The sequence below is a fragment of the Pteropus alecto genome, unplaced genomic scaffold, assembly GCF_000325575.1.
Source record: "Pteropus alecto unplaced genomic scaffold, ASM32557v1 scaffold42, whole genome shotgun sequence".
NCBI lineage: Eukaryota > Metazoa > Chordata > Mammalia > Chiroptera > Pteropodidae > Pteropus > Pteropus alecto.
The window spans coordinates 11,313,566-11,336,241 of NW_006434825.1; the positions used below are offsets into that span (position 1 = coordinate 11,313,566).

Below are 22,676 nucleotides of genomic sequence, written 5' to 3' on the forward strand. Positions count from 1 at the left end.
AGGTGAATGCACTCACCTATGGGGAGGTGTTGCGGCTACGGCAGACTGAGCGGCTGCATCAAGAGGGCACGCTGGCCCCTCCTATACTGTGAGTTGGTGGGGATGGGTCCCAGTCCTAGCCCTCACCTTCCCTTGCCCCTGCTCAGCAAGCCCCGTCCCCCTACCTAGGGAGCTGCGGGAGAAGCTGAAGCCAGAGCTCATGAGCCTGATCCGCCAGCAACGTTTGCTCCGCCTCTGTGAGGGGACACTCTTCCGCAAGATCAGCAGCCGGAGACGCCAGGGTCATTGAATGGGCAGGGGGTAAAGTGCATCTGGGTTGGGGTCAGGGCCCCTCTCATGACTCTTTTCCTCTTCTCCTTGTCCACAGACAAGCTGTGGTTCTGCTGCCTGTCGCCTAACCACAAAGTGCTGCAGTATGGAGATGTGGAGGACAATGCCAGCCCACCTGCTCCTGAGAGCCTCCCTGAGCAGCGTAAGGAGGGCAGGGGTCAGACACCTGCTCCCCCAGACTGCCCCATGCACTGGGACTACCTGGGGCCCAGTGGTCAGCCCAGCTTTCTTTCCCAGTCCCTGTGGCTGACATCAGGGCACTACTGACCGGCAAGGACTGCCCCCACATTCGGGATAAGGGCTCGGTGAAGCAGAACAAGGTGAGGGCAGTGGAGGCCAGGGCTCCTTCCCACCTGCCCTGCCTGCCATGCTCCCTGCTCAGTGCTCCTGGCTCCCTTGCTTCCTTAGGACCTCTATGAGTTAGCTTTCACAATCAGCTATGACCATGGGGAGGAAGAGGCATACCTCAACTTCATTGCTCCCTCCAAAAGAGAGGTGAGTGTCTGGGCAGGCTGAGCCGAATTGGGCAGATGGGCAGGGGAAGAGATGGGCAGGCCCTCATGGAGCTGGCCCTGTCCCTAGTTCCACCTGTGGACAGATGGGCTGAGTACCCTACTGGGAAGTCCCATGGGCAGTGAGCAGACACGACTGGACCTGGAGCAGCTGCTGACCATGGAGACCAAGCTGCGGTTGCTGGAGCTGGAGAACGTGCCTATCCCGGAGCAGCCACCTCCCATCCCCCCTCCCCCCACCAATTTCAACTTCTGCTATGACTGCAGCATTGCTGAACCTTGACAGGTTGGCCAGGGGCCACAGCTGCTGCTACTGTGGTGGCCACAAAGAGTAGACGAGAAGCACAGACACCCTGACCAGCAGAGGCTACAAACAGAAATAAAGTCTGCCTGGCTCTTGGTATGTGTTGAGCCAGCTTGGAACTCTGTGGACCAAGCCTACCTTCAAACTCAGCTGGTGAATGAGATGTGAGGCACTGGGCCAGGCCACAGCTTGGGGCCACAAGGCTGGACACCTACAATTTAGGGGGTAGTATTCTAAAGGAGGGTGGGAACAGGCCGGCCCTGTTGTCCTTCCCCAGGATGAGCCCTCAGACTCCCTCAGTGCTGGGCCTGCAGAGAGGGATGGCCTATGTTTTGGGGGTACCAGCCAAGGAAGTGCTGGGGCTGCCAGCCTGGTGACGGAGAGATGGCAGGGCAGGAAGCATTGCCCCAAGTGGACACCTTCTTGGGCAGCATTAAGAGGGGCTTAGTCTGGGAGCCATGCTTCTAGAAGGCTCCTGATAGTCTGAGCTAAATCCTCAACGCTGCTTGGCCTGCCCCTTGTCCTTTGAGGAATTCGGAAGCCCTCTGGTGAAAGACAGGAAAGTTGAGACAGGAAGCTGAGTCTGCTTTGTGCTGAAGGACAGCCTCGAGATTTCAGATGTCTCCAGGTGGTAGGAGGTTATGAGCTGATTCTAACAAGAGGGAATTCAATGAAGTTTGCATTCTGATTAAAACCCACTGCAGGAGGGTGGGTGGAGGCACAGATAGGCCAGAGCACCTGGGGACAGAATCGGCTAGGGCTGTTGGACCCAGATGGAGATCACTGTCAGAGGCTATGGTCATAGACGCAAGCCTCTGAGGCAGAAGAGCACACCCACCCACTGGACTCACAGGACAGCTGCCACTACCCTCTGACCTCCTTTTCCATGCCTCTCACTACCTCTTTCCAACACCTCTTCAAATATCTTTTTTAACAGTGTTAACCATCAACATGTTACCTTGAAAAGTGATGAAATGACATCTCCTTTGTAGAATGTGCTGAACTTCCCCTCCCTCAGCCATGCTTCTGACTCAGAGCCAGGGCCCAGAGACTTCCCACACTTGGAATAGTCTGCTATTAAATCCAAGTTGGAAATGGGGGCAGGGATCCCAGATATATTTAAGTCTCCCAGTATTCCTTCTCAATGCTCCAGTCCCTTTTGCAGGCCACCATTATCTTGACAAGAACCTCCTGACTTCCAGTCTCCAGTTTTGCTCCCCCCAAGTCCTCGATACCAGCTACTCCAGTTGCTTTCTCAAATGTGAAGCTGATCTGATCACACACTCAACACACACCATCCCCACCCTGTATTCAGTGTATCCCTATTGTCCAGGAGATAAAGGTCATGGTAACATGATGAGCAGAGTTGAGATGGGTTGCAGACATGGTTTAGCCCTTCCAACAGAATGCCTGTGACTTGCAGGGCTCTAGGTGCTTGATCCATGCTGGCATTCTCCCTGCACACTGTTGGGGCCTGAACCTTCCCCACTGCTCACTGCCCTCCCCCGCCCCCAGCACAGCTCTGACCTGCCATTTGCACCTCAGTCCCTTCTGGCTCCTTCTCTCTTCTAATTTTTTTAACTGCCTTGAGTCTTTCCTTTACCTCCCAGGCTAAGTTCATTGCTCCCCTGGGCTCTTTGATCCAGGTTCTTCTTTCTCTACTTGTATACACCCTGCACACTGGGGCTGTATCTGTCTCTTGGCTAATTTGTCTCCCCAACTGGCCTGGGGGCTAGAGGAGCTTCATCACCAATGAATACCCACACACAGCACAGTGCTTGCAGATGCTTAGGTAGCCTGGTTTGGCTGCTCCTAGAACTGATGAACAGACAGATGGACAAAGTGTGGGTGGATGCATCGAGGGCCCAGCAGACAGACTTTCTCAGAGCTGTTGCTGAGAAGTCACTGGCACTGTTTAAGAGCTTGGACTAAATGACCTCATTATAGCGATCCTTTCTACCCAGAGATGCTATCTTTTTTTTTTTTTCCCTCCTCAGGGATTCCGATTTGTTAATTATGTGTTCCTGGGGTCTGGCTAGGCCAAATGCACACAAATGTGTCTTTGTTGGAGGACCTGCCTGGGGACTCATGCTGGGAAAGGCATCCAGGCTTCTGGAGTCTCCTACCATGTGGGGAAGAAGCTGGGATCTGCTGGGGGCACATGTGGAGATTCGGGTCAGGCCTGAGGAGGAAGAAGTCTCTGGTGTTTCCTCCATCATCCTTGGGCTGGGCTGCTTCAACTGAGGTAGAGCGAGGAGGAGACCTCCAGTCTGAGAACTTCAGATAAGGAGGTAAAATCTGGAATTTTTAATCTTGTTTGGGTTTACAACAAAGATGGTGGCTAGGCTCCTACAGCTCAATGCTGGTACGGGGCTGGTGGAGTGCCTGTAGAACAAGGTGGGGCACAGGCCTTAGATGTCAGAAGTGGGTAGGGCAAGAAGCTCAAGGGCTGTTCCTTCCCATCACCAGACCCAGCCACCTGTGGGCCTGGGCCCGCTGGACCCAGGTTTGGCCAGGAGAGCAGGAGCTGACATTTCCAGGGACTGTGTACCTGGGAAGAGGCTCCTGATTGGCTATGGGGCATACCCCAGGATGCTTTGGATTAGCCCCTCTCCTGTCTTAGAAAAGTTTACAGCTTGGGGAAGAGGCTCTGGGGTTTGTAGCAGAGAGAAACAGGAGGCACCGAGTCAAACTCCAGGTCAAAAAGCCTGGGCTGGGACATGGGGTTGCTTACTGACCTGGCCTCAGAGTGTTAGGGTCAGGTCTGCCCCTCCTACGAAGCGGGACTGGATGCAGGTCACCTGGGGCAGTTGGGCTTGGAATCGCCTGACGGCAGCCATGCTAATACCAGAGCACATGGCGACATCTAACATCTGGATCTGCTTGCATGCCTGCCCAATGGTATCCAGCGTTCTGTAGGGAGGCCACTGGATGAGTGCCTGACCTGGTATGGGGCTCCAGCCCAGCCCAGCCCAGCCCAGCCCCTGCACTGTGGCATCATCAGACACTCACTGCTCTGTGAGCTGACTGCAGCTTAACAGGTTGAGGTACTGCAGCCTTGGCCAGCAGCGGGCTGCCTGAGCCCAGCCCTCATCACTGAGGAGGCTGCAGTGACTCAGTGCCAAGCGCTCCAGGCTAGGGCAGCCCTTGGCCACAGCCACCAAACCCTTATTTGTGAGTGCTGGCAACAGGCTCAGTGACAATTGTCTCAGCTGGGGGAACTGGAGCACCTGCAAGGATGGAAATTATGGGGATAAGGTATAGTTTGGCACTGGAGCCCATGACCCAGGTCACTTTCAGGTTACCCTACCCCCAGCTAGAGTGGGCATAGGCAATAGAAGCCAATGAGAAAGGAACTTTTTCCAAGCAGAAAGTGGATTGGCCCAGACCCCTGGACCCTCAGCCTATCCACACCTCCAACCCCACACCTTTGCCAAACTGGTATCAGTCAGCTTGCTGCAGGCTGTGAGGTCCAACTCTTGCAGGGCCTGCAACATGAGCAGGGAGGGGCCCTGTGGCTGGGAAGAAGGGTCCTTGGGGCCTGAGGCCTGATGCTCCAGCTTTTGGTGTGGCTGTAGAAAGAGACCCCTGCTTCTCAGATTCCTCCTGAGTTTGGCCCTCAAATGATCCTAGAGAGAGACTCAGGAGGAGCAGGAGGGCAGCTGGGCCCAGGCACCACCCAACCCTCCATGACCTCAAGGGTCCCGCACCTGGGAGCCCTGCACTGGCTCCTCACTTGGTTCCCCAAGACCCAGAAGCCCCCAGTCCTGGAGCTCCTTGCACCAGGCCAGGCGCAGGACTGAGAGTTGGGTGAGGTAGGTGCAAATGGCCTGCAGGGTCCGGTTGGTGAGGGCCACACAGGAGGATAAGTCTAGCACCCTGAGGCTTGGGCCCAGTACTGGAATCAGGGAGAACACTGAGGCATCCTAGGAGACAAGTGGAGAAAGGAGAGAGCAATGAGAGGTGGCTTGTTCCTGTGTCACCAAGCTTGGCAAGAATCACTAGGAAGGTTCTGGTTATCAGAGGGTCCAGGGAGGGAAGCAACAAGATCACTAGCTGGTGAAGGGTCAGAGTAAACACGAGAGCCATGCGGTTAGGAACCAGGAGTTTGCTGGAGAACAAAGGCCTAGATTGGCTAGGGAAGGAAGGATGCTGGTAGAAATTTCTAAGGTATCTGCCCTGCCTATGCTCCCAGTGAAGGGGTGGGCCGAGGCCGCCCTCTGACCACAGCTTATTAGACTAGCTCCCTCTAGAATTTGAAGCAGAACTGTGAGGTCACAGTGGGCACAGGGCTGCCACTTGCCAGAAGCAGTTGTGGTAGTGGGAGCAGGAGCTTAGGGCAGAGTAGAGGAAGCTGGTTTGTAGAGATGCAAAGACACAAGAACATGGGGCCCTAGTGGGCCCACACATAGTAGAGTGGGGCAGGGGAAGAGAGGTGTTTGTGGGGAAAAGGTTGAGAGATGGTTTTCAGGTTGTGAATACCCTGGTCATACTGATGGACTGAAGGAATAATCCACTAAAGAGGACTAACATTGCTAAGACAGGGACACCACTTGGAGAGACAGAGCTGAGCCCTATAGGAGGCTCCAGCCAAAAAGACCCTGCTGCCCACACATCACATTATCTCCCTTAGGCCCTGCCTGAGCAACCTCTTCTGTGTAACCTCAGTGCCTCTTCCCTGCAGGGCTTGGTTCTGTCATCTTTCACTAGCTTTCCTTGCTTCTCGAACATCTGCCCTCAGTGCCTTTTCCCAGACTGCAGCGGTCACCAAGTACCTGGTTTGGGGCTACCAGGAGGACTGCTGAGGGGCAGCACTGTCTGTCAAGGATCCTTTCCTCTTCCAGACTGTATCTCAAGTTCAGTTTTAACTATTATTCCTTGGACACAGCACCAGGCAGTTCTTCCCTGATGCCTGATGCCAGATGCCCAGTCCCGCCAGCCCTGAGCCCTGGTGAGGAAGGGAGGGGATGGTAGGCTCACCTTGAGTGAGGAACAGTAGGCCAGGCTGAGGGAGGTCAGTGGGGGTGGAGTTCCATGCACAGAGCCCAGAGCCAGGGCCAATTCCCGCCCGCTCACCAAGCAGCACTCTGCCATGTCGAGGCTCTGCAGCTCCCACAGGCCCCCCAGGGCTGTACATCCTGCATCTGTCAGCCGCTGCAATTTCCTCAGGTTAAGGTGCTGCAGGTGTTGCAGGCCCCGGCTCACAGCCAAGAGTGCTCCGTCAGTCAGTTCGGAGCAGCCGCTAAGGTCCAAAAAGGTAAGGCCTGGTTGCTGGTGGCAGAGAGCAGCCACGGCCTCTGTGGAGAGGTCCCGGCAGCTGTGCAGGCTCAGCTCCTGCAGCTGTAGCCCCGCCACCTGGCCCAGGGCCTGCAGGGCCTCAGGTAGCAAGCCAGTGCCACTCAGGTCCAGGGCATGAAGCCTACTAGCCCGCTCCTTCACAAATCGCAGCAGGTTGCGGAAGGAGAATTGGGACGGGGAGGATTCCTGGGGGACTCTGGAGCCCTGGGCTGGGCCTAGCTCGAAGGTGAGGTGACAGTAGGCCAAAGAGAGGCGCTCCAGGTATGGGGCACAGCTGCTGAGACGGTTGAAACTAAGGTCAGCCAAGTTCTGCAGGCCAGCCAGGTTGAGCTCACGAAGGCCACTCAGTGCCTGCTGGACCCGCTGTGCTGTCTCTGGCTGAGCTAGCAGCATGCCAGATACGAAGAGGCTGTTGCAGCCACTGAGATCCAGGCTACGCAGGGCTGGACAGCCCAAGATTAGGGCCACGAAAGAGGCCTCTGTGGGGCTGCCCCCACCAAGGCATAAGCTCTGCAGGTGTGGGCCCAGGTGGTAAGCAACAGACTGCAGCACCTGATGTGAAGCTGGCGAGCCATCCAGGTTGGTCAGGCCGATGCAGGAGATGCCCCTGAGGCCCAGGCTCTTGATGCCTGGGAGTGAGGCTGAAGACACAGGGATCTTGTACCGCACATTTGTCTAAGGGGCAGCAGTAGGCCTGGGTTAGTCATCTGGTCTTGGGGGGTGCTGGGCATCAGGTCTGGTGGCAAGTTGCTGGCCAGAGGTTGAGGGGAGGTCAAAGGGCCCTTCTACAAGGAGACCCACTGCAGTATGTAGTGTCATATATGGTTGAGGGGGTGCTGGTCAGAAGTGGGAGCTGGAGGACAAGTCACACTGGGGCCCAAGGGGATGACTATGAGGGGAGGACAAGCAGGTTAGTGATGGATGGGACTGGATGCCTATGGAAGGATGGGGACAGAGCGGGGAGCTGGCATGCCGGGTACAAGAGGCCTGAGGGGGCAGCCTGGAGGAGACCCAGCGAAGACCCCAGGGAGCAGGAAGATAAAGCATGCTGGACTCCAATCTTTGGAACTTTCAGAAGGTGGCCCTGAGACCCATGGATTCAGCTCCTACTCCAGGGACTCAGAGCTTGGCATTAGCTAAGCAACCAGCTTCCCCTACTTTCTTGAGAGCATATAAATAGCCCTCAGAACAGCTGAATGCTGGAAGAGGTGAGGCAGGTGTTACCACAACCCGCTGGTCGCCCAGATGACAGAGGTCCAGGGCAGGCAGTGAGGCGAGGTCTCCTGGTGCTTCAGTGTCTCAGCCAAATGAATGTTCATAAAAAATGGATTTTGTGTCTAAGTGAAAATGTGTGCATGCATGTATGTGTGCACGTGCTGCTAACATGTGTGGGCCATGCAAGCTCCAGAGTTCAAGATGTGCTTGTGATCCCTGAGGCTCATCTCTGGAGGGTCTGTCTTATTCAGCTAAGGAAAGAGAAGCCTCCATTTCTGGGGGCAAGAGCTAAAAGAATGAATCTCAGAGGCACTGAGGAAGTTGAGCTGGTCCTGCTGTAGAGGAACAGGGGAGTGAGAATGGGGAGCACATGGCTGGGGTGGGGTGGGCAGGAAGCCAGCTCAGGGCTAAGTCATTGTAGGAATAATCTGGCTTGTGTAGGAATCTGGGGAGCCTACAGCTGAGATTTTTCACAGAACCTTCTTCGATCTTGTGCCAGAGGGAGCCAAAGGGCAGTTGGTGCAGATCTTTGTGGAATAGGTCTGTGGGGAGAGGGCGAAGGGGGCTTCTAAAATCCTAGCCCGATTTCTCTTATTGCTGAGGATGCCGGGTTGCAGGTAAGTGGTACTCAAAGAAGGCTCTTATCTTAATGTATCAACATGATCCTGTTGTAAGAAACCAAGCTTCCTAAAAAACCTGTCCTCTCAGCAACCACAAGAACAAGCTCATATTCCCTGCTGTACCCCACAGAACATCATCAAAGGGAAGCAAAAAGGCAGAAATGATACATAATATGCACTCCCACATGACAATTATCAACAAGATCCTCCCAGGAAGACACCCAGAACTCATCCCCAGGTGTGGAGAAACCAGCCTGGCTTCTGCCAGACAGAAGCAGCCACTTATGGCCACCACGACTGTCATCTTGAGAAGGAATGTGTGGTAAGAGATGGAAACCAGCTTCTGGCTGCTTCCACAGCAATCGGGAGTCAAACCAGGTTCCCTTTCAAGACCCCATTCCCAGGACATTGTCATTATGGATGAGAGGAGCACTCCCCACAGAACCCCTCCTAGACACTGGGAGACAGTGGGATAGTGGGGACTCCCAAGAACCTGAGTCCCTCTCAGATTTAAGTAGAGCTGAGGAAGATCCCAGTTTGTCAGAGTGGAGAGGGTGATGAAAAGATCAGGGAGGAAAAGTTTTAGAAAGGAAAGGTAAAGCAGGCCCCAGCCATCTCAAATCCCTGCATGCCAGATGAGCCAATCTGATGATGCATGGAATGAACTATGGCTGGGGGAGTTCAGAACATGCTGAGTGTGGAGGCAGCACCTGCCCCCACAGTCATATGCCACCCCCATAAGCCCCAGCTGTGGCAGCCTTCAGTCTTAATTCTTTGCCTTCCTTTATGAGCTTAGGGAGAAAGGAATGTTCTCCTCGTCCTACTGCCTCCCTATGAACAAAGTAGATGAGCAGCCAAGGGCAGGCACTGGCAGTCAGCCCAGGGTCCAAGTCCAGGGCTGGCTGGTAGCAGCAAAAGCCACCTGATAAAGGGGCAGGGCCTAGTCTACAGGACTTCCAACTATGCAGTGGGATAAGATTTGAGACCTGCTCTCCACCATTTTTCTTGTTGGCAAGGGGTCAGCCTGTAAGTCATCACCCAGGTGGTCTAGCCTGGACTCAAAGTACAGGAGCCCAGGAGCAGCCTTTTGGGGATATGGATCATCTATGGGGAAAGGGGGAGCAGGGCAGCAGACATAAGAAGCAGGGTCCTGGGTCCTGGTCTTTAGCCCTGGTGTAAGAAAGTTTCCCTCCTCAAACCCTAGGAAGATGATTCTAGAGGCCCAAGGGAGGACTGCAAGAGTGCCTACGCCAGCTTCAGCTGCCCCATCCACAGAGGGGCCACCCAGCTCCTGGTCTCCTCCTTTCCCAATGCTGGCATCTTAAGAGTAAATTCTAAGTTATTTGGGAAATGCCCTACACCTGCTGAAAGTGACATGTCCTTTGACTGTGAGGGGTCAGGATTTCGTTGTACCTCGTAAAGCCTGACCTGAGGCTGCAGGCCTGTGTGCAGACTTGGAAAGACATCTGATACAGAAATGGTCCTCTATCTGCTATTACAGGAATCCAAAGCTAACACACTTGTTCTCTAGAAGGCCTTTGAGAAAACATATGCCCTGGAACCCAGGGGCTTCGGTTTCTAGAGGAGTTAGATATCCAGGTCTTTATAAATACCTCAGGCAGAAGGCAGAGGAGGGTGGAAGCTGAGCTGTCCTGAGTTCCTCACATGACCAACCCAGCAGCAGGCAACTGGAACCCCCCTGGAACGGGCAGAACCTGGTTGTTATGTAGGGGTGCTGCCTTTGTCTACCTTCTTATTTGAAAAAAACTGAGATTAAGTGGGGTAGGTTGGGGGGATAAGAAGTCACCAAGTCTAGTGCCCTAGCCTGGCATGCTGAACCACAGGCCTCAGCTTCATAAAAGTCATAAGCCAGAATCTTCCATAGCATCTTCTAGTTGGGGCACTACCTCCTTATCAACCTGCCCACACCTGGGCCCTGAAAGATAGTTCCTGCCAAAAGGGTTCTGCAGATAGCTCTCTGGGACATGGTAGTGGTTAGATGTCAGCAGGGCCCTAGATGCCCAGGTACCTGTGGCCTGGCCTCCCAGTGCTTCCAGCCTGGGGTGGGGGCAGGGGTGTTGGGGCTGAATTTTACAGAGGTACCAAATAGGTCTCTGCCAAGGTCCTATGTGGAGCAGCCCCAGCACACTAAAATGGTGGACTCTTAAGATCCCAAAGTCTGTCCTTGGTCTCTTCTTCACCTCACTCCCTTACTCCTAGTCCAATTTCACCAGGCCTGACTGCCCACTTTGCTTCTTCTACCCTCTCCTTCTTTGCTGGACTCTAAGAGGTCTCTTCCTTCATTATATCTCCTCAGGGTCCTCATGGTCCCACCCCAGTCATGCTGCTGTGCTCATTCTCCTTGCCTCCTGCCTAGCCAGGGAGATCGCTGCTTCCCATGGGTGTGTGCTGGTGAAACAGAATTCTGTACTGAGGAAGCCGTGCTCTCTCTTCTTGCACTGTCAGCACTGGCCACCCCCACTCCTGCCTCCTCTCCGCCTCCTGGCTCTCTTCTCATCTCCCTTGAGATTTATCTCCAAGCACACCATCTTTTCAGCCCCTGATGCTACTGCAGCACCCTCCCTCACTCCAGCCTTCTCAGAGATAACCTGTTCTGTTTCCAAAAGAAACCAAAGCCATCGGGTGGGAAGGCCCTCCCTTTGTTTACATCCACCAGCCCACTGCTGGCAGGACCCATTCTAACCTCCTTCCTTCTCCTGCTCTTCAGTTCAAGCAACTCCCTTCTCCTGACCTACTGAGCCTGTCCTCCACCTTCTCCTCTGGGAACTCTGCAGTCTCTGCCTTTCCACTGTTCTTTCCTTAGAGTCCACAAACACCTCGGAGCCTTAAACGACAAAAAGTTTCCCTTGTTCCTGCACCCTCTCTTCTCATCTCTCCTATTTCTCCCCTACCCTCCATGCTTCTTGGAAGCACATGCGCACATCCACACCTGCTCTGGCCGCCTGTTTATCTCTTGCTTCACCCATTTACCCCTCTGCCACTGCCCCCACAGAATCACTCATTCCTGGCAACAGCTCCCCTCCAGCAAGGTCATCAACATCTGGGGGCTTCTCTGTAGACCAACCACAAGTGTCCTCTCTGCCACCTGCTATGGATGGCCAGTCTCCTCTTGATGCTATCTCCCACTGTGGGTTCTGCAACTGCCCTCCTGGCTCTCCTACCTGTTAGCCTACTCCCCATCAGCCTCTTTTGAGGTCACCAAAGAATAGAATGATCCAGTGCACAGACAAGTGGATTCCTCATGGTTTTTTGCACTCGCCCTGCTGCCCCACACACACTTTGTTCCCCTCCACATGAACCTGGCAAACGGCATTTCATACCATTCCAACTACTTTCTTGTGCTCTCATCACTACCATATTTATTTTCTTCCTTTTATGGAGAAACTCTCCACATTTTTTCTTTTCTTCTCTCATTCACTCCACAACCCACCTCACGTCTTTCCCCAGACACCAAATCTTGCTGAAGCCATTGGTGTCTTCCTTGTATGTCAAACATCATGAGCACTATTTGTTCTTTACTTTCTAGGCTCTCTGTGGGATTTGACATTGATAGTAATCCATTCGACACTTTAAATGCTCAGTAACCTTTTACTACTGTGCCCTCCTCTTGCTGGGATCTCCTCAGCCCCCTCTATAGGCACCTTCTCCTTTTCATGCCCTTGGATTGTATCCTCCCCTGGAGCATTCATTTTCTGTGGGCTGCTGTTCCTATGGCTCTTCATGCTCTCCCTGAGGGAATCTGCCATGGCTTCAACTTCTACCCATTCTTTAACGACACCCAAATGTATATTTATTATCCACACCCTTCTCTTGAATTCCTTTCTCAAAAATCCAACTACCAAATAGAAATCCAACTATCAAATAAATCCATCTAAGTATCTCACACTTCAAATTTTCAACAAGTCCAAATCAAATTCCTTTAGACAGTAAGCTCAATGACACTAGATAGATAACAACAGGTCCTAAATATTTAATACGTGACAAAGGAGGATTCCAACCCAGCGGGGAAGAGAAGATTATACATAAATGATATTTGGGCTATTTGAAAACAAATTAGTTTAGCTTCTTACTCATAGCATAAACCAAAATAAATTTCACCAATAAAAATTAATATGAAAACTGAAACCATAAAACAGAAGAAACTATTTTGCTGTGAACCTAAAACTTCTCTAAAAAATAAAGTCTAATTTAAAAAAATCCAGAAGAAAAATGAGTGTATATCAAGTCTCTGAAGAGGCAAGGGACCGCTAAGTTTAAAAAGCAATGGAAGAAATAAAAAGATGTTCAAAATCAACATAGAAATTTAATCTCTGTATCTCATAAACAAACACATCTACAAATCAAATTAAAAGGGAAACATACTAGCGATATATTTCAATAAATATGTAAAAGATTAATCTCTTTAATGTATAAAAAGTTTATACAAATAGAAAAAATACTAAGACCCTAATAGTTAAATGGATAAAGAACATGAATAAACAAAAGAGGGAAATATAAATTGTCAACCTTAGTAATAATCAAAGAAGTAAAAATTAAAGTTATCATTGCTTGCCTTTCAAACTAGCATAGACATCTGTATTCACCTCCTAGCTGAGCTGTCTCCCTACACTCCAACTCACCCTCTCCTCTCCAATCTGCACTGCAGAATTCTAAGACACGAAACACCCCATGTCATTCCCTTGCCTTAACATTCTTTTAAAGGCTCTATGATGGTAACCAGGACAAAGCCCCAGCAATGCCTCCTGGCACACCTGCCGGCCTGCAGTCTGACCCCTTTCTAGCCTTATCTCCCACCATTTCTCCCCCACACACCTAAGTTCTAGTCACATGAAATGACTTGTGTGGTCGTTTCCAGAACTATTTCATACCTTGGTACCTTCACGTGTGCTGTTACCAGTCCTGGAAGGCCAGCCTTCATCTCCATCCTATCCTTTTTGGAAGCCCTTCCTGATGCTGCCGGTCTCCTTTAGATGTCGTTTCTTATGTTCCCACTGCATATTTCATTCCAGTGTCATAGCACTGAGCACACAATATTATAATCACTTGTCTTTCTCTTTCACTGGACTATGGGCTCCTCGGGGGTGGGGCAATGCCTTATTCATCTGTATAGCACTGTACCAAGAGCCAAGTACATATGAATGTAATGTATGAATATGTATGCATGAGCGAATGGATGGACGATGTAGGAACAGGGCCATGAGCAAGCTGAAGTGAGAGACAACTGAAAATGGGCCAGGTGAAGGTAGGTACCTTACCTCCCGAAGGGCATTCTGGGCTGCACGGTACCAAGCCCGACTCACGAGGGAGGCCTCTTTCTGATCTGAGAGAGGCAGGAAGCTCAGAATATATGTAAGCATCTGAGGGAAAAAGACAGGGCATGGGGCACTGTTAGACCTGAGGGCCTTTGGAACTTTCTCCAGCTGATAGCACTGTAGGTCTGAGGGGACTAGAGCATTGGCTTCTAGTTCATCTCGGATCCTAAGCTTCATGGTGTCTTCACTTCCCCTCTCCAGCCTCCAAGTATCTATGGTGAACAAATCTTTCCTGAGCACTATCTGGATGCAGGTTTGTATTGATTGATAAAAATCAAACTTCCTGCTCAGTTTGGTAAAAAGAGCCTGGATATAGGGACCAGATAAATGTAATTCAAATTCTTTATCAACTGACCTCTCTGAACCTTGTTTTCCTTATCCATAAAATGGCAATTGTAGTGAGATTTAAATGTGTTATTGTGAGACTTAAATAACATAGTAACATGTCTTGCATAGGATCTAGAACACAGTAAGACAGGTAGGTGCTGGACCCCCCAAATTCAGGAAGCTATATCTCTTCCTTTTGCTCTCATAGGTCAGGCTCTGGGAATCCACCCTTTTCCCATCTCCTCCACTGCCAACTTGCCTTCTCAGCTGGTAAGATATGATCCCAGCAAAACCAGCCCGGGAGGCTTAGGCCCTCGCTCCTCCTATGCTTTATGGGGGTGGGGGTGAGGTGGGGGAGGGTTGAGGTTGGAGGCCCTATAGGGTACTGAGAAGGGAGTTGTCTGAGCCTAGGAATGATCTGATATTAACTCTTCTTCTGGAACCTTCTCTCCTTGACTCTTGTGACACTGTGCTTTCTAGGGCTCCAACCACCACTCCAATTGCCGTTTCTGGATTCTTATGTGGCTCCCAGGACTTGGACCTGGGTCTTTCAATCTGTTTACTTCCTAGGATAATATTCATTTGCATGGCTTGAACAGTTACCTCTAAGGAGTAACCAACATTCAATATCCCCATATTGTCTTATTCATGTGCTAGTCCAGTGTTGCCAAATATCCACAGGAAGCTTCGTCTAAATATTTTACGATCATCTTCATCTCAACTAAAATCTATATTTTGCCCTCAGTCCAAAGCAGCCCATCTTCCCAATTTTCTAGCACCCGAGTTTTAATGCCAGCAGTGCATCTTACCTGAAGATCTTAATAATACTTTGTACCCTTTGGGCTCTTCTGTCCCTTGCTCTCAGATATAGGTGTAAAGCACAGGCCCTAGGCCAGGCTAACTTAAGACTCACTCAAATCCCAACTCCATTACTTCCTAGCTGTGTAATCTGTGTGACCTCAAACAAGGTACTTAACTTCTCTGAGCCTGTTTCCATATCTATAAAATGGGGATATTAGAAAATCTAGATCACAGTCTTATGGAAATTAAATTATATGTACATTTAATAGATGTGTGCTTGACACCTAGTAGGTGTTCCATAAATGACTGCTGGATTGCTGTTACTAATATTTCTACTTTTGAAATTTTACCACTGTAGTAGCCTGGATTTTCATCATTTTAGACCTGGATGCCTTCCAGTCTCCCACCTGAACTCCCTGCCTCCAAGCTCATCCTTGCTAACCATTCTGCACACTGCAGCAAGGTTAATTTTCCTAAAAAACAGTTTTCAATCTTAGCATACCCCTGATGAAAACCTTCAAGGTATCTCAGTACCCTCAGGATAAAACCTCCACTCTTGGGGTCAGCCCTGCCAGGACTCCATGCTCAACTGAACCCGTGATTCCAGAGCTTCCCTAATCCAGTCTCCCCAGTGTCCTGCAAACACAGCATGTCTATTTCCTTTTGCCTGTGTGGGCCTCTTTCCTGGAATGCTCTTTCTTAAGCTTGACCTCACTGGCCCATTCTGATCTCTTCTCTTTTTTCATCCCTAGCATACAGAAGGTGTTCCATCAGTACTTAACTGGATTGAATTAAGGATGGACGGTCCTCTACCTCTATTTTCACCAAAGGTTTGCTCAGGGAAGGAGTGGGGAGATAAAGCAGATCAATTACTGAGAGAATGACTGGAGGGAACAGCCTTCTGGGTCAGGGAGGCTAGACATGGGGAAGAGAACACTGATGGGGACTCAGACTGACCAAGCCCCCAAACCCAGGAGGAGGCAGGAAAGCCTGTCTAAGTGGAGATAACAGACTGGCTATCCTGTCTTTTGGGCCTCAGCAACCAACTCAAGGAGCAAAGGAAGGGAACAAAAAACCTGTCTTCACTGAGGGTAGGGAGCACCATTCTTGAAGCTGAGAAGGTAGAAGGTGGGTAGCCTTTCTAGAAGGACCAGAGAAGGCAGTAATAAGGATGGAGTGGCCATCCCATGAACCCCATCCCAAGGGACTACTAGAGCTATGAGTGGTTCATTCCTGGGATCTATGGGGATGAAGCAGAAATCTTCTGGGACCAAGGGGAGAAAAGATGCAATGGCAGGGGGCTCAACGGGGTGGGAGCAGCCCTATTTTTGGTAAGGGGAAAGGCTGCCATTCCAGGGCCCATGGAGAAAGCGTGCCCTGTTTCCTGAGGGCAGCAGCCTCTCCGGGAAAGAAGGACGGAGAGGCCATTCCAATAAGCCACTGGGACAACACCTGTTATCTCTCTCTGAACAATGGTGGCAGAGTGTTTTTGCTCCAGGCTGAGAAGGGGCAAAAATCTCCATGGGGCTAAGGAGGTAGGGCGGCCATCACTAAGGGTCGAGGGAGTAGGGAGCAGGCCTGTCTTAGGTGAAAGAACTCAGCGATCATGAGTTGATGAAAGGGGGTAGTCTGTCTCCCACCACAAGAGGGAGGGGACAGCCGTCCCTCGGGGCGGAGGGAATGTAGCAATTATCCTAAGAGGCCAGTGGGGATAAGACTGGTTACCCTTGGGGACGACGGGATGGAGCGGACATCTTCCAGAACTGAGGGGGAGGGGCGGCCACCTCAAGAGAATGCAGGTAGGCAGAGGCCCTGTCCTGGCTGAGGTGACAGAGCAGCCATCTCCTGAGGCCAAAAGGGAAGAAGAGGATGGTCCCCCAAGCTTAGGGGACGGAGTAGCCCTAAGGCGGCGCCGTAACCCATAGCTTGTAGGTCCTGGGATCCCGACCACCTCCCCGGGGGGTCGTTTCCGCCTGGCAGGCGGGACCCAGCAAGCTGTCTAACAGCCCCTCCCCACAGCCCAGAACCCTGAGGGCGGGGCCTGTCCCGAGCTAGGCCTGAGAGCGGCCTCCTCTCACCTCCGGCGGCAGCAACTCCGCCATCGCATCCCTGCCGCCTCCGCCCCCGCGCAAGGCTTTCTGGGAAGTATAGTCCTACTGACTCTGAGGGCGGGGCCAGAACAGGAAGTGGACCACCCATTTCCGTCCCAGTTGGTTACGTTTTGGATCTGCACCGGAAGTGCCTGTGCTGTCGATGTGGTACCTACTAACTGGTTTCGTTTGCTATCCCTTATTTCCCCGGCTGGGTATTTGCGTCTCACCATGGCGGTAAGGAGGGCGGGTAGGGCGGAGTCCACATCGGCAAAGCGTTCCCGGGGCCAGGAGACTGAAAACAGGAAGGGCATCGAGACAAGCGGGTAGGCCAGAGGGGGGCGCCATTCAGTGACTGGACCGTACTAGAGAGAGGCGGATGGAATGGAGCGGCGCAGGACCGTTCCAGAACTGGTGCTGGAGTGGGAGTGGGCGTCAGTACCAGATAGTACCAGAACTGGCCAAAGATGTGAGGCCTGTAGGGGGTGGGCGTCAGCTGAGATCTGGACTACTCCAGCAGAGGCCGGAAAGGGGCACCATTCAGCTCCTCTCAGGAGTCCCCCATGAAGGAAGATCGTCAGCCCAGAGCTGGATCTTACTTCGGGAGACAGACAGTATCAACTTAGTGTTGGATTGTTCCAGGGTGTGCAGAAGGCGATCATAGCTAGGGTGTTGGAAAGATGGTGTCAGCCCTAAGCAGGATGAACTGGAGGAGAGGTGGACATCCCAAGGATTGAGCTAGGTTTGAGCACTGTGTGGACCTGGCGGAGGTTCAGATGGAACTCTCTAGCTAACCAGACTGGTGGTGAGAGTGAGAAGGGCTCTCACAGCATCTCATCATCCCTCCGCAGCCCAAGGGCAAAGTGGCGACGAGAGGGAAGAAGCAGATATTTGAAGAGAACAGAGAGACCCTGAAGTTCTACCTGAGGATCATACTGGGGGCCAATGTAAGTACCTGCCTCCTTGCTTCTGTACCCATCTACAGTCCTCATCTCTCTTTGACAGTAGTGATGGTGGTGGTGGTGTGTGACAATCAAAGTTCCAGAAGAAACCTCCAATTAAAAAGAAATGAGAAAGGATCCTGGCACAGAGGAAAGGCTGAGTAGTCAAAACGAAACCAAAATGAGGACGTGGGTCTCAGATGAACTTGAGAGCCCTTCTCATCTCAAATACACAGAGGCTTCTTTTCTAGGCTGATGTGTTAGAGGAGAGGTCTGGGTACCCAGGACTCAGGGAGCAGACCCCTTTTTTTCCCCCAACCCTATAAAAAAATAACCTGTCTCCTTCCACAGCCTGGCCTCACTCTTGGTCAGTGTCAAGGGAGGCCCGTGGTTTAGGGTAGCTTTTGATCCCACCCTGATACTGTGTCTGCTTGCAGGCCATTTACTGTCTTGTGACCTTGGTCTTCTTCTACTCATCTGCCTCATTTTGGGCCTGGGTAAGTATCCCCAATCCTGAAAAGTGGATGAGCACATATAGAGTCAGTGGCTGGCCTTTGATATACCCATTCTTGTTCTTCAGATGGCCTTGGGCTTTAGTCTGGCAGTATATGGGGCCAGCTACCACTCTATGAGCTCGATGGCACGGGCCGCCTTCTCTGAGGATGGAGCCCTGATAGATGGTGGAATGGACCTCAACATGGAGCAGGGCATGGCAGAGTGAGTGTCCCCCACCGCCAGCCCAGGTGAGCGGCCCCAGGGCTGGGGTGCTGGGGCCCAGGTAGCCTAAGACCCACAGCTGCCAACAACCTGAAGAGGGTGGAAGGGAGCTGAGTTGGGGCCCATCTATTATTTTTGGCTTTTGCAGTCTCTCTTCTATCCACAGGCACCTTAAGGATGTGATCCTACTGACAGCCATTGTACAGGTGCTCAGCTGCTTCTCTCTCTACATCTGGTTCTTCTGGCTTCTGGTATGTGGGTTGTTGGGCTCCCAAGAAGGGGCTCGGGCATCTAACCTTTCTCTTCTTTCATTTCCTAAACCTGGCTTTAAGTTACCTTTTCTCTCCTAGGCTCCAGGCCGGGCCCTTTACCTCCTGTGGGTGAATGTGCTGGGCCCTTGGCTCACAGCAGACAGTGGTGCCCCAGCACCAGAGCATAATGAGAAAAGGCAGCGCCGACAGGAACGGCGGCAGATGAAACGGTTATAACCACTAACGTGACCACAGGCTGCTGGGTCCTGGGTGTCTATATCAGGCTTTGTGGCCTCATGCCAGGAGCAGTGGAGGCCTACTCCAGGGGCCAAAAGCTAGTCTAAGGTATAGATTGTTGAATAAATGACTTAGAATGTGGCTAATGGCTGTGTGGGTGATGATGAGGCACAAGGCAGGAAGACCCAGTCCTTTGCTATTTTCCTCCTATAGACCTAGTGTGGTTATACCTTGAAAGAAGAAAAAGGCTCTTGGATTGGCTAAGAAACTTTATTTTGCTCCATGTGTTCAGAGAGCTCATACATGCATGCATGCACACACACACACACACACACAAATACACACAGATGTACACATGCACACAGGTACACACACATAATACTGCTTAAGGCACTGGCCACTGGGCACAGAGTGACTCCAGGGTTGAGAAGATGCCTAGAATTCTGCTCTGGTCTCTCCTCACTCTATAGTCTCTTGCATGCAGGCTGGCCCAGGTAGGTATCCTGGAGGCAGCACCTTCACACTTCCAGGCCAGGACCCTTGCTCAGTCCCAGTGCCTGCACCAGGTCCTCTCCAAGCCCGCTCTTCAAGGTCCGTCTCACTGTAGGGACAGAGCAGGGTTGGAGGGGGTTGGTGTGGTTAAGGTGGGAAGTAGGCGTGTGGGGAGTACTCACAAGATTTGCGGTTGCCACGGGAACGCTTGCGTTCCCGAGCAGCTAAGGCACGAGGACTGCTCTTGGTCACTGACTGCACCAGCAGGTCCATGATCTCATCTGAAGTGTCACTGGGTAAACTGGAGCCTGGGGGTTCTTCTGGGGGTGCAGTGGAGGGCCCTACTGCTATAGGTATGACTGGGGAGCTGCTCTGGACCAGGCCTGAGGGAGACAAGGTAGGGAGGTCAGGCCAAGGTGGCCCCAAAGCAAAGCCCATTGCCCCAGCAGCCACAGGTCCCACCTCTGCTGCGGCGGCTGTGTGTGGTATCCTCAGGCTTGCTGGTCAGCAAACTCTTCATGCTGGCATGACTATCCACATCACCCCGGCCTGGCCCGCTACCCACAGCCACTGGGACAGATGGGTTGCTGGGAGTTTCCCCAGCCACACCTGAGAACTTCTCTGTCTGGAGATGGAGAAAGGTGAGCTGAGGGCCAGAGAAGGAAACCATGGGGGTGGCAGTCAAAAAGGGGCACCCACCTCAGTAATCATGCGTCCCCGGGTCTTGTTGCGTTCACGATATGTGGCCCGCTTCTGCTGCTGCTGCAGCACCCGTTCCCGGCAAGTCCGGTACTCTAGTGCAAACTCCCGCAGCGTGTGGCAGAACTGCATGATGCGCACTTCACGGGCTGCCTGTGCTGTGTATCCCAGGTATAGCAGGAAGGCGTGGAACCTAGGCATGTTGGGATAGGAAAGGATACTGAGTCTTGCTTGGGGGTGAGATGTGGTGTGGTAGTCTTGTCTCTGGCCCATGCCCCCACCTGTTGCAGACACGGCGGTGCACTACCCGCAGCATAGCAACGCGGCGGGCACACTGGGCCAAGAAGTGGGTGAGGCGGGCCCGCAGGGCTGGGGCCAGCTCATGCTTGGCCAAGTTCCGCAAACTCTCCTCAGCTGCCCCGCTCCGGCGCTCCAGCTGTCCCAGGTTCTCAGTCAGCAGCTCAAAGTCCACCTGGAAAAGCAGGGGTACACAAGCTGTTCCCCCCACAGCCTGGGCTATAGGGACATGAATGATATCTGCTCCCTCCCCTCCAAAAGTTCACCGTCTAATGCAGAAGATAGACAAGTCCATTTGATCCAATGAGGAACAGGGGAGGTGACAGCTAAACTGAGACTCAAAGACTGAGTAGGTATAGCCAGGCCAGTAGAGGAAAGTGTTTCTGGTGGAGGACACAGCCCACACAAACACCTGTAGCTGAGCAACACCTGGCACAACAGCTGAAATACGGAGAAGGGGAGAAGCCAGTCCCAGGAAGCAGCACTCCCTCACATAGTAGCTAGTCTTAGTTAAGCCTCTGGCTGGTGCTAACCTTGGCACAGCGGGTCAGGGCGGGGATTTCTGAGTAGAGGTCAGAAGAATCAGGCCGGGTTTGCAGCACCAAGGAGCAAAGATGGTGCAGCAGTGACTGCCGGCGTACTGTGTCCTTCACCTCCGACACCTTCTCCAGGTAGCTCAGCTCAAAGCCACTGCTCTGAAAGGACCTCGTCTGAGCCTGGGCCTGGCTGGCTCCAGAGCCCTGGCTCCCAGCCCTTGTGCTGTCACTTACCTGGGAGCCATTGAGGAAGTTGCCCACAGCCAGCAGGGTGGCCAAGATGCAGCGGAAGGTGGCATTTTGCACCAGCTGTTCCATGCCCACTTTCAGGTCAAACAGTGGCTCTGCAATTTCCTGTGTGGGAAGCCAGGGACTCTCAGACTACATAGCGATCATGCTAACCTGCCCCCACTGCCCATCCCATCCCATGACCCAGGTACCCGCTCCATGCTGTCATAGTCCAGCTTGAAGGCCCAGAGTTGTAGGCGGGCGGTCAGGCCCCCGATGGAGGCAAGAGTAATCAGGAAATTCTCAGCTGGGCCCAGAGGTATGTCAGGATTGGCCAGCTGGGCCTCCTCGATCTTCTGCTGCTCCTCCTCCGTGGGCATCATGGTCAACAGCTTCTGAGGATATAGCCACCACCCCACATAGGCCACTCAGTGCTAGCCTGAGGCCACAGGTGTTGATCTTGACTCCTCCCTGGGTCATCTGGGGGAGCCCCAGGGTCTGGGGACTGCTCTGCGGAAATGCCAAGCCCATATCCACCACTGGAGGGGCAGGAAATGTCCACTGAACAAAGAAGGCCGGACCTCCCACCTCCTTTCCACATTCCCAGCTTGGTATCCCCACCTCAATGCCATCCTTGCTGACAGCAAACTCATCAAAGTTGAGCAGGGCAGCCTTAATGACATGCACAGGTGGCAGTGTGGTTAGGCCAATGTTGATAGCGTTGCTGCGCTTGGGGTCCAGCACAGTGGTCATTGTCCGGCGGCCCTCACCAGCTTTCTTTGAGATTGGGAGAAGGTGTACGATTGGGAAAGGGACTAGCTGGGGCAACAATCTAAAAGAGCATTCCAAGGCCCCCCTCTAAATGGCCAAATGGTGGGGCCACCCCACACCCAGGGAGCTGGGATGTGTAAGGCCTTGAAATGAACTTAGATGCTAGTTAGGGCTCTGCTGACACCATCTTGAGAGACCTCAGACAAGTCCCTACTCTTTTTTTGGCCTCAATTTCTCCATGTGGGAGATGAGTGGCAACCTCAACAGTTCAGACCCTTGAGCTCTGATTCCCTCCCCTCTTCACTGGGTTACCTTACAGATGAGGGTGCATTTACCTTGGAAGGCAGAATGTCCTTGGCACGGGACTCAAACAGGTGTTCCAGCCGGGCTGTGTCCACCGAGACAGGCTCCAGGCAGGCCCACAGGGTGGAGCAGGGCCCAAAGCGGCTCCTAGAGCCTGCATGGCTTCCAGCTAATTTTAGCTCCCGCCAGAAGAGTTTTACTGTCTTCCTCTTGGTGGGAAGGGCTAGGCCATCAAGCGCTGAAGGGGGAAGAGGGGCAGCTGGGGGTGGAGGTGGTGAGAAGGGGCCTTTGATGGGTGGGGGAGGTGGGGGAGGAGGAGGTGGAGGGCCTCCAGAGAGCAGGGGCAGCGGGGGTGGGGGGGGGGGGACCCCTTT

At 52.6% G+C, this 22,676-nt stretch overlaps 4 protein-coding genes across 8 annotated transcripts in view; 2 read left to right on the top strand and 2 right to left on the bottom strand.

Annotated features, from left to right (window-relative positions):
* The window catches only part of ELMO3 (engulfment and cell motility 3), a 4,728-nt gene extending 3,463 nt beyond the window's left edge, over positions 1-1,265 (top strand). Inside the window, 6 exon segments of the mRNA XM_006909750.3 lie at positions 1-88; positions 169-281; positions 368-472; positions 568-650; positions 739-825; positions 913-1,265. The exon segment at positions 1-88 is cut by the window's left edge and continues 37 nt beyond it. Of these exon segments, the coding sequence (XP_006909812.1) occupies positions 1-88; positions 169-281; positions 368-472; positions 568-650; positions 739-825; positions 913-1,125 (689 nt within the window). The 3' untranslated portion in view covers positions 1,126-1,265.
* Positions 1,266-1,401: 136 nt separating this feature from the next.
* LOC102895395 (F-box/LRR-repeat protein 2) lies at positions 1,402-16,898 on the bottom strand. Of its 5 annotated transcripts, none has more exons than XM_015587735.2 (7): positions 16,819-16,898; positions 13,556-13,657; positions 6,127-7,119; positions 4,857-5,072; positions 4,575-4,718; positions 4,159-4,376; positions 1,402-4,059 (listed from the first exon to the last, which is right to left on the bottom strand). In XM_015587735.2, exons 1-7 carry the CDS (start codon positions 16,840-16,842, stop codon positions 3,891-3,893), a joined length of 1,866 nt encoding a protein of 621 aa, XP_015443221.1. In that variant the 5' UTR covers positions 16,843-16,898; the 3' UTR covers positions 1,402-3,890. The 5 variants fall into 5 exon arrangements, with proteins under 5 accessions (XP_015443221.1, XP_024901138.1, XP_024901137.1 ...); XM_025045370.1 differs by lacking the exon at positions 16,819-16,898 and having other exon boundaries at positions 1,402-3,531; positions 3,885-4,059; positions 13,556-16,812; XM_025045369.1 differs by lacking the exon at positions 16,819-16,898 and having other exon boundaries at positions 1,402-3,697; positions 3,885-4,059; positions 13,556-16,812.
* A 31-nt stretch (positions 16,899-16,929) lies between these two features.
* Positions 16,930-19,117, top strand: TMEM208 (transmembrane protein 208). The gene is made up of 6 exons (XM_006909752.3): positions 16,930-17,067; positions 17,682-17,777; positions 18,209-18,268; positions 18,352-18,488; positions 18,655-18,739; positions 18,839-19,117. Exons 1-6 carry the CDS (start codon positions 17,062-17,064, stop codon positions 18,974-18,976), a joined length of 522 nt encoding a protein of 173 aa, XP_006909814.1. The 5' UTR covers positions 16,930-17,061; the 3' UTR covers positions 18,977-19,117.
* A 115-nt stretch (positions 19,118-19,232) lies between these two features.
* FHOD1 (formin homology 2 domain containing 1) overlaps positions 19,233-22,676 on the bottom strand; it is a 16,098-nt gene continuing 12,654 nt past the window's right edge. Inside the window, exons 14-23 of the mRNA XM_006909753.3 lie at positions 22,335-22,630; positions 21,850-22,005; positions 21,441-21,623; positions 21,235-21,354; positions 20,998-21,159; positions 20,449-20,639; positions 20,168-20,360; positions 19,931-20,093; positions 19,651-19,851; positions 19,233-19,577 (exon numbers count right to left, since the gene is read on the bottom strand). Coding sequence (XP_006909815.1) covers positions 19,495-19,577; positions 19,651-19,851; positions 19,931-20,093; positions 20,168-20,360; positions 20,449-20,639; positions 20,998-21,159; positions 21,235-21,354; positions 21,441-21,623; positions 21,850-22,005; positions 22,335-22,630 — 1,748 coding nt within the window. The 3' untranslated portion in view covers positions 19,233-19,494. The remainder of the gene's footprint in view (positions 19,578-19,650; positions 19,852-19,930; positions 20,094-20,167; positions 20,361-20,448; positions 20,640-20,997; positions 21,160-21,234; positions 21,355-21,440; positions 21,624-21,849; positions 22,006-22,334; positions 22,631-22,676) is intronic.